Here is a 10,614-nt window from a genome sequence, read left to right on the forward strand (position 1 = left end):
CAGTGTAGCAAGTTTACTTTTGAAGTAGTTTGAGGCTTTTAGTCTTCTTACTCTTACAGCAGGAATTTCTTATAGATGTATAAAATATTAATTAGTTGATATTTGTTGGTTAGCTGAAGGGTGCGACGACTGAGAGGCCGTCAGAATGGAGATTCAGACTTTGAAGGAAATTTTTACAAATAAAAACAGCGATGTCATAGAAAATCAATTTTAAGTTTGGAAAATAAAGAAGTTTTACTCGTGGAAGCAATTTGAATAATTCTGAAGTTATCCAAAGATACGTATACATTGCTTCATCTGCTTTATTTTACAGGGTAAATACAAAACAATGCCTGTTTTGAGAAAGTCTGGGGAAAACAACTGTTAAATCATGATGTTGTTTATGTGTTTCAGGAGTGCGGTCCATCTCAGCTGAAGACTATGTGTATGTCGTTTACCGTCTTCCCACACAAGACAGACCGTTATATGGTGCACTCATGAGGTAACGTAAAAACCTTCTGGCCCTTGGTTGCCACCCTTGGTCCATCCTACTCCATCCCCTCTGCCCCCTTCTCCCTTGGATCTACTAAATAATGGGCCAGAAGATCTCGGGCAGCATAAAGTCAGTTGATGTACGTGGGGAGCCCTCGTACCGACCAGTGCGGCGTGAACTAAGGGGTCCAGATTTCTGTCGGCCCACTAGGTTAGACCTACTGTTAGACATGCCTTCAGCCAGCACTGAGATGCAACTTGGCCATGCCTGGAACCCTGATGACCGATCACTCAATGTCTTTGTCAAGGAGGATGACAAGCTTACGTTTCATCGGCACCCTGTTGCACAGAGCACAGACTGTATCCGAGGAAGGGTGGGCTACACCAGAGGCCTCCATGTATGGAGGATTCACTGGCCAGCCAGACAACGAGGCACTCATGCTGTTGTTGGGGTGGCCACTGCTGAAGCACCTTTACACTCGGTGGGCTATACAGCCCTGGTGGGTTCAGACTCCGAGTCCTGGGGCTGGGACCTGGGTCGGAACAGACTTTACCATGACGGAAAGAACAGACCTGATTCCACATTGGCACCCACTTACCCGTCTTTCCTGCAGTCAGATGAGTCCTTCGTGCTCCCGGACTGTCTGACAGTAATATTGGACATGGATGAAGGGACTCTGAGCTTCATGGTGGATGGACAGTATCTGGGAGTGGCTTTCAGAGGCCTAAAGGGCAAGAGATTGTATCCCATCGTCAGTGCTGTGTGGGGTCACTGTGAAGTGTCGATCCGCTATGTCAATGGATTAGATCGTAAGTGTAAAACTAACACACACACACACTGACAATGGCATTATATTTTATAAGTTACTGTTAGCTGGTTCTGTAAATTGGTTTTGAAGATGATGAGATTTTTTTATTTTTTTATTAAGTAAAGCACTTTGGCTGTTGCTAACTTGTGTTGGCAAATTGTTAAGAATCTCTGTAAATTTATTTCCCTTTCTAATTATTCTACAAGCGGAAGATAATGGATGGATGGATACAACACAGATTTCAGTTTTAAGTAGGCCTGTCGTGATAAACAATAAATCAATTAATTGTATGATAAATGAAAATTATCTACCTCATTTTTATTTATCGGCGTTATCTCTCTCTTTCTACTGAAGTCACTGGATGACAAAAAGCTCAACTCTGGTGCTTTTCACTGACCCCTCCATTATCTTTAAAATCCATTTTAACCATCCAGAATCGTGTTTTTGTATTGTTAAAATCAGCTAAGCTGAGAAGCTAAGCTAACAGACCAACCTTGGGGAAAAACCTCCATGTTGTCGAAGCTCCAAAATTCACAATTAAAACCTGTGCCTTGTTTAAAAAGTTGTTTTTCTCTGCAAAAAGAAACCGAGAACTTGTTTACTGTTTTTATTTAAAACTTTGTGTGAAAAATGCTATGCTAAAGAGCTTAAACCACACCAAGCATCAGTCATCTTGAGAATTGAACAAAAGGAAAGAGAGACAGCCTGTGTCACGTCAAGGGGCTTCCCTCCCATTCTTCTTAAAGACACACTGCTCGGACCCTCGCTATCCATCCTTCAGTTCAAACGGTCTTATACTGCCATCCTGTGGTCAAAAAAGGTACCACACTCAAAACAAATTAACCAATAATTTCTTCATAAATTTGATAATAATTACTAATTATTGTCAAATTTCAAACAATAGTATCATTTATCGCAACAATTTCTGAGACAATTAATCGCCTAGCAAAATTTGTTATTGTGACAGGCCTAATTTTAAACAAAACTGAAATGATAATAAATACTGGTAAACAATACCTTACACTGCAAATACTTTTACCCATTCTGCACAGTTTTGTTTTGTTTTTTTAAATATGTAGACCTTTTCCTATTTTAGTTTTGCTATTTGTTTGTTAGAACCTAGTTAGGAACAAATCTTTTTTTTTTTTATGTGTAATGCTATAACTGAAGAATGGTTGACTTTCATTTTACTTGAGTATGACTGGTTGCTATTGGATCTGTACAAAAACTCAGTTTGTAGTTTCAAATTAGATTTTTGGTCCTGGTCATCAAAAAATTGTATAATTGACAAAACAAACAAAAAATTAATCATTATTAAAATTATTTCTCTATTGTCCACTAGGAATGCGTGATATATACGGTATACGGTAGAAACGATAGAAATTTAGCCTACAATAGATATCTGTCTTTACCGGCTAACCGCAGTAATGCTGTCTGATGTAAAATCAGAGCTGTCAGATTTAATCGTTACTTTTTTTTTGTTGAAAACTGTGCGCAAGTGGCGTTAGTCTTTTCTTTGAGAGCTAAGTAGCGAAGCTACAAGCTAACTACAGCCGGCTTGCCGTAGTGTTGTTGTATTCGGACGCATGCGCAAAACGCCGAGCCGTCGACTCTCTTCCACATAAAATGCAGCAGAAGAACTGATGTGTGTTTATTAAACATTTGACAGTAGGGCTGGGCCATATATCGTTCACGATAATACCGGTTTAAAAAAAAAAGCTTGCCTGGGAAAATATAAATGGACTGTACTTATATAGCCCCTTTCTATCTTATTTCAAGATATTCAAAGCGCTTTATACTACAATCTGTGTCCTCATTTACCCATTCACACAGCACTCTACTAGATCTCTACAAAGCTAATTGAACAAATCATTCTAAAGAGACTAGTCAGTGCTTTAGATCACATTCAGACACTGATGGGACACGCATCAGAGGCAATGAGGGGTTCAGTGTCTTGCCCAGGGACGCATGTGACTGCTGGTGGATTTGAACCCCCCAACTCTCACATTGGAGGACAACTTCTCTAACCACTCAGCCATATCGCCCACCCCTACTTGACAGTCATAAATGTAGAACCAAATATTGATGTAAAAATACCAAAATGCCGGTTTACATTAAACATTTCCAAACACAATTATTCCCCGGGTAAACTTCAACACTACATGCTGAACAGCTGAAAGGTGTCCAGTTAATTTTAGAGGAAATCCTAAACTGTTATCACCATCATATGGGTCAGATCAATTTACAAAAAAGTTAGACAATATTACCAGTAATAAGGTAATTTTGAGGGAATTTTAGGTTCATGCAGGAAGTGTTCCTTTTATAAAACCAATTTATTTTCCTCTCTTGTGAAGCAAATGTGAGAAATCTTATTTTACAAAAACAGTGGAAGGTTTTTTTTTTATTTACAGGCAAATTTTTAAACTAAATCACTGAATGTTTTGTTTAAGCAAAACTTTTTTTAATCATTCAATATTCATAAAATTATGGATGTCTTCCCATTCAATAATCAAAATTTTATTATCCCACCCTATAAGAGACACTTTTGGGTGAAAAAATGTTACATTATTAAACATTTGACTTGGAAAAATTAAAACAGAATTTCGGACAAAATGATTTCATAGGGCCGTACAAAACTGTGAAATTGTACAACATTTTATGAGTTTAATATTTTATCCAGTAGTCTGAATTGGAATAAATAATTTGTCATTAATATTAAATTAAACTTTAACAGGAAAATATCTGCTTCTGTCCATTTCTGATTCTGATTCTCCACTCCATTTGTTTGTGAACAATAATTTATGACTAAAGATGTGTCCATGCTTAAAGGGTGACACACAACAGCGTTTTTTTTTTGTTGTTTTTTTTCTGGGTTAGACAGCCCCAAGAGTTATGCTAATGTCTTAAGTAAAGATGTCTGGAAGCTTCTACCTGAGTCTGGTACCTCATGACATCTCTCGTAATAAAAGTGGAGAGCAAAGGGTGAGTTAAAGGAAAAGCAAATTGGAATATGCTCTAAAAATTTCATCTGTCCCTTCCTTAGCTCTAGTTTGGGCATAACTAGGTTGTGTTATTGCTCATATTGAGCTAATATCTGTGCAGTGTGCACATAACCACAGAAATCCACTGAGCTGCAAGTGTGAAAGTAGGAAAAAGTGGAGGGAACCATCACCACTTGGCTGTAAGCTGTCTCACCTGACTGTGGGCAGACAAACTGACGCGCCAGCATCTCAGAGTGTTTACCCCACTCCTCTGCTTTGTTCTCAATTAAGTGTTAGCTTAGCACTCCCACTTGCCAGCCTGCAAGAGTGTCGAGGGCATTAGACACTCATCCTTTTTAAGCACACTTTCCCACACATCTTCTCTTTAGTGTGTCATAATCGTGTCAGAAACTGGTCTTATGCAGTTTCAGAAAGAATGCAAGCTTTTAAAGATGGTGAACTGGTACTCGTTGTCAGTTCCATGATGGATTGAAGGAAAGGGAAACATAAAAAGTGCAAAGAGCCCCACTGTACTTCAAACTTAAAGGCAACAAGCTTTCATCTATCCATCCATTATCTGCTGCTTGTTGCAGACTCGGGTTGCGGTGGCAACAGCTTGAGCAGGAAGACCCAGACATATATCTTCACAGCAATCCCTTCCAGCTTTTTCAAGAGGACTTCAAGAGGTTCCCAGTCCAGTTGGGAGGTATGGTCATTCCAACATGTCCTGGGTCTTTCCTGGGGTCTCCTCCAAGTTGGAAATGCCTGGAACACCTTTCTTGGGAGGTGTCCTGGGGGCATTCTTACCAGATGCCATCTCAACTGGCTCCTCTTAATTTGGAGGAGCAGCAGCAGCAGCAGTTCTACTTGGTCTCTCTCAGATAATTTAACTTCCCACCCTATCTCTAATAGTGTCTGCAGAGAAAGTTAATTTCAACTGCTTTCATCCACCATCTTGTTCGTTCTGTCACTACCCAGTGTTTGTGACCATAAGTGAGGGTAGGGATGCAGATTGATAGACACAGAAAGTTTTGACTGAAAGCTCAGCTCCCTCTTAAACACAATAAACTGGTATAGAGTATGCAATATGCAGAAGACACACCGATTTGTCAATTCCCATTCTTTCCTCACTCATGAGCAAACCCCTGGCATACTTTAACTCCTCCACTTGAGGCAGCATCTCACTGCCAACTTTCTTCAACTGAGGACTATGGCCTCATTTGGAGGTCCTGATCTTTATTCCATCTGCTTCACAATCTGCTGTGAACTGCTCCAGTGAGAATTGGCACCACAGGACCCCTTCTTCTGCAAATAACTGAGATTGAATCCTGAAGCCACAGAACAGGACCCCTGGACACCTAGAAATTCTGTCCATAAAAATTATGAACAAAATCTGTGACAACAGGCAGTCCTGGCATAGTCCGAATCTTATGCTGAAGAGGTCTGATTTGCTGGCAGCAATGCAAACCAGACCATTTATAAAGGGACTGACTGGTGAGTAGCAACATAACTCATCCAATCAGAGCATCAAACTTGCATTCAGCACATAAGACACAAGCAACATTTAAACCTGGGCCCCAACTGAAAATGCAAAGGAGCAAGACTCATCTATTGGGTAAACTCCAATGCTAAGGTGGCAAACTGGGGGACTATAAGCAGGCCCACACCAGTTCAGCACATCTCACCATATGCAACTCCGGGGGGAAAAAAGGTCCAGCCCTTTCTCTAAGAGATTGGTTCCAGAACCCATGCAGTACATTGAGGTGAGCCAGACTATCTACAGTAGTTGGAACCACTCATCCTCACACACACTCAGGCAGCTTCCCCAGCAGAAAGGTGACATTACATGTCCCAGGAGCCCCTTCAGTATGCTAGGGTAGAAGTGCCCAGACCCCTGCCTTCTGCTACTGCCCATATTACGATGCACCCAACCTGAATGATCCCTCCTTGCAGGTAGAAGGCCCACAGAAAGATAAACTTATGTAACTCATTCGGACAGAGCTGACCGATCCCCATGGGTAAAGGGCCTGATTACTAGATGCTGAAAAAACCCACCTTAAGGCTTCGCTCCAGGGTGGGACCCTAGTACTGGTAACCAACATCTGGGTGTTAGACATTAAGCTCCTTCTTTTTATTTATTTTTTACCATACAGTATTATGAATCATTCTTTGTGGAGCCAGTCACCTAGGACCAGTCTTGTTTGGGAGGGCAGTTGGTCCCCCACAGAGTTCCTTTGGACATGGGGAAAAAGTCCTGCTGGCTGACATGTCTACCCTAGAGTTGTATTTCTCCCCAACATTGTCTGATAACGCAGGATGCAATTTACTGTACACATTGGTAAATCAGTAATATTCACTAAAAGCAGATCTTGACAGACTACACTAGGCTTGTCAAATGCTTGCACTTGACTGTTAATGGAGTTCAAACTGGTACTACATGTTTTGGCTACAAGTTTTTGTTGTTGTTTTGTTTATTATTTAAAGTGAACACAACTAAAATAGCTGTTAACTACATCAGAGAATACTTACCAGTGCTGAAAGTCAATTGAAACATTTGATAGATTGTGTACATCCAGCATGTACCTCCCATTGGTGCTCATCAATTTGTTTGACAGTGCCATTTGTTGCCCCAGGCAACCCTTACCATGGAGACATGTGCTAGCAGCAATTGGCTGGTTTTCAGTGAGCAGAATCCTCTGAACACCACCATCCTCAGGAGAGCAGTGCCAAGAGGTGCTATTGTGTGTTAGCTTTACTCAAAGTAGCTGTTTTTCATTTCCAATACACAAGAGGTGATAATTACTTTTCCAAGTTACAAATGCAGGCCAGTATGTGGGATGCAATGCTGGGGTGGACAATTAACCTAACATGAACTGGAGTTGAAATACAATTAAAGCACATCTTCTCAGTTTTGTAAAACTAAAAATATATATTTTAAGCTGAATTAAATTTTTTGATGACATTTTAACAAAATATGTAGCATTAGATTATTTGTTCACTATTTTGATATTTTTTCCCACCAGATCCACAGATAATCTGTACATCTAAGGCATCACTCAGAAATGTGCAACCTTTATAATGTCTAATGTACATCTGTGACTTTACACACTCTATTTGTATAATATGAGGATTCTGGTTTCCATGGAAACTGTCCATATTTCAGGCTGTTGTGATAGTAAACAAAGTAACTTCTTGCATCAAAGTACATCTATGCTAGTAGGCTTTTTTCCAATGAGGACAAATAATGGATGTGTTATTGTGGCCCCTTCACGAGAGCAGAGTGAAAGGAGTCATTAAGTTTGGTCAAAAAATTCATAAAGAAACACAATCCTCACTATATATTTTTCTCATTGCTAGTTCATGTGTTCTTGCATGAAAAATTTGTAAACAAATTTATTACTGGATGCCATCTGCCAAGTGCATTTTTTTAAATACAGACATAGCCAAAGTGACTGAATATAGGTCATGTCCTTTTTGACATTTCAAACTTGTCCTATTCTGCTATATTTGTTTACCTACACAAATCTCTGGCAGCCTAATATAGGTCAATCATGTAACTCCATCTTTCGTTTTGGCGGATTCTGCCAAGTGCTTCCTTTTCATTGTGTGGATCAGCATTTCTGAATTGCACATCAGTACTACTAAACTACTAGTGTAAACTCTTTCAAACTGAACCATTTCATGTACGGTAGATATGGATAATCTTTTTTATGTTTATTTTCATACTTAGCCATTGTCCTACCAATTTGTAATCTACTGCGCTAGTGCATTGGCTTGCCTTCCCAGTTCAGGGAAAATACGTTGGACTAATGCCATGCTGTTGACATGTCAAGTATTTCACCAGTTGCACAGAAACATCATTAGTTGAACAGTCTCAATCTACACATCAGTTACTCTTTCTTATATTTCTGGTTGGAGCTTGTTGATGTGGTTAATAATGAATTCACTCTGCCACCCCGAGGTGCCCTCAGACATTTCAGGCAGTCTAATAAATCCCAACAGAGGATTATCTATGCTCTGTCAGCTGCTGGATTTCTTAATTTTGTCTGTTCTTTAAATGTCACTTGACAAACCATCAGTGCTGCCATGCTTTTTTTTTGTTGAGCTTTTTTGCTTTTGGTGCCTATCATCAACGGTCATTGTCCAAAAGGCACGGTACACCCTGGACTGGTTGCAAGTCTGTCAGAAAGCCACACAGAGACAAACTCACACCTAGGGATCATTTTTAGTTACCAGTTACCCTAAAATGCATATTTTTGGTCTGTGGGAGGGAACCAGAGTTGCTGTGAAAACCCAAGCATGTACAGGAAAAGCATGCAAACTCCATATATAAAGGCTAGGAGACAAACTTGCCACTTTCTTGCTGTGAGACGACACAGTCAACCACTTCACTACCATGCCAAACAAGTTCACCATCGCATGCAAAGAACATCTTCAAGCAAAACGTAAACAAGAGTACTAAAACATTTCTTTACAATTTTTATGTATTTGAAATATTGTTCAGTCATTTGATATGGATTCTAGTCCAAACCTGATTTTAGACCATCTCATGTTTCCTGTAAGCTGAATCTATCATTCAGTGGTCATGCAGCCACAAAGACAGCAGTTTCTACCCACAGTAGTGCCTGAGGTTATTTCACAGGCTTGTTCTGCTCCAACCTGGATTCATGCACACTCCTCAGACTGGATGTTCTGTATTTCCTTCATATGTTTTCAGCTGAGTCGTCAGTTTATGGTAATGTGGTGCACTTTTAATAGACTGTGGAGAGGAATAGCGGTCAGTGACAGTCTTTGTCTCTCTCTCATAATTGTGAGTTGTGAGTAATCTTTGTTGCACAAATGTTTTGTTGGACAGATGGACCCATCTCAGAGCTCACATTTTGACTTCTCACAGAAGACACCTCACAGATGTATTAATGGCTGTGTTGCTGTTAATAAAGCTTTTGTTTGTGCTGTTTCACAGTCATGCTCACTGGCTTGTTAAATGGACCTGAGCCATTCTTGGCTCTGTTTGTGTCCCTGTTGTGACGAGTCCAAACCTCTGCTACAGAAAGAGTTGTTGGCATAATTATTGTCAACACTGCAGTCATAATGTAAAACTAACACAAGGGTCAATACCTCATGGGGGGCCGTGCACCAGTGAAGTGTGCTGTTCAAGTAACGTGTACAGTTTCACTTCTGGCTTTAATGCTATAATTTACTGCAATATCCTTCCATGCCCTCTTGAAAATGTTTTTGCTCTGTTGCCTCAAAACTAATAACTTTACGTCCTTCACCAATAGTAGTGTTTCTAGTTAAGAAATGGCACATTCTGTCAGCAAAACATCTCATAAGCAACTGGATGGTTTTTAATGAAACTTTCACCAAATATTCATTGAATGAACTCTTTAACTTCACTTTTTTAGTTGCACCCTTCAAGATGGCTACCACAGCCCACCAACCCTGGATAACATGAAAAGGCTATAATTCAGTCAGTTTTACAAATGATGTGCTAAAATGTGGTGTAGTTGAAGCTGAGAGCCGTTCACAACACAAACTAATATTGCTCAAGATTTGTGCTTAAACGTTTACCATTAACTTGTAGGTGACCCTTTTTGTTGGTTAGCAAAATATCTCTTGAACCACTTGACAGAATATAATAAATAAACATTTAGTGAGTGTTCATTAGATCTGTAACTGATGTAACTTTTGAAGTCAGTCTAATTAAAGATGGTCGCCACAATTAATGGGCTCTAGCCAACACAAATATACCTAATATATATGTATCCAGCTACAAACCGGATTCCAAAATAGTTGGGATACTAAACAAATTGTGAATAAAAACTGAATGCAATGATGTGGAGATGGTAAATGTCAATATTTTATTCGTAATATAACATAGATGACAGATCAAAAGTTTAATCTGAGTAAATGTAACATTTTAAAGGAAAAATATATTGATTCAAAATTTCACAGTGTCAACAAATCCCTAAAAAGTTGGGCCAAGTAGTAATAAGTGGCTGGAAAAAGGAAATTACCATACCATACCACTGTATTTATAGAGCACTTAAAACAGCGACAAGGCCAACCAAAGTGCTGTACAGACAAATAGAGCATATAACGAACAGCTGGAAGACCAATTAACACTAATTATGTCAATTGACAACATGATTGGGTATAAAAAGAGCTTCTCAGAGTGTCAGTGTCTCTCGGAAGCCAAGATGGTAAGAGGATCACCAATTCCACCATTGTTGCGCAGAAAGATAGTGCAGCAATACCAGAATGGTGTTACCCAGTGTAAAATAGCAAAGACTTTTAAGTTGTCTTCATCAACCGTGCATAACATCATCAAAAGATTCAGAGAATCTGGAACA

At 39.6% G+C, this 10,614-nt stretch overlaps 1 protein-coding gene across 1 annotated transcript; it reads left to right on the plus strand.

The window, feature by feature from the left end:
- The first annotated feature begins 519 nt into the window (after positions 1–519).
- On the plus strand, positions 520–9,289 carry LOC119411508 (SPRY domain-containing SOCS box protein 4-like). The gene is made up of 2 exons (XM_037678458.1): positions 520–1,281; positions 9,225–9,289. The coding sequence occupies exons 1-2, from the start codon at positions 573–575 to the stop codon at positions 9,287–9,289; spliced, it is 774 nt and encodes a 257-aa protein (XP_037534386.1). The 5' UTR covers positions 520–572.
- Positions 9,290–10,614: the final 1,325 nt, after the last annotated feature.

This window comes from Nematolebias whitei, chromosome 6, assembly GCF_014905685.2.
Source record: "Nematolebias whitei isolate Nwh7 chromosome 6, NemWhi1, whole genome shotgun sequence".
Lineage (NCBI taxonomy): Eukaryota > Metazoa > Chordata > Actinopteri > Cyprinodontiformes > Rivulidae > Nematolebias > Nematolebias whitei.

Bases quoted from the DNA above. Each gene is read 5' to 3' on its own strand.
- LOC119411508 (XM_037678458.1), top strand. From the start codon at position 573: ATGGGCCAGAAGATCTCGGGCAGCATAAAGTCAGTTGATGTACGTGGG. The intron at 1,282-9,224 runs GTAAGTGTAAAA...GCTGTTTCACAG, and splicing joins CTATGTCAATGGATTAGATC to TCATGCTCACTGGCTTGTTA.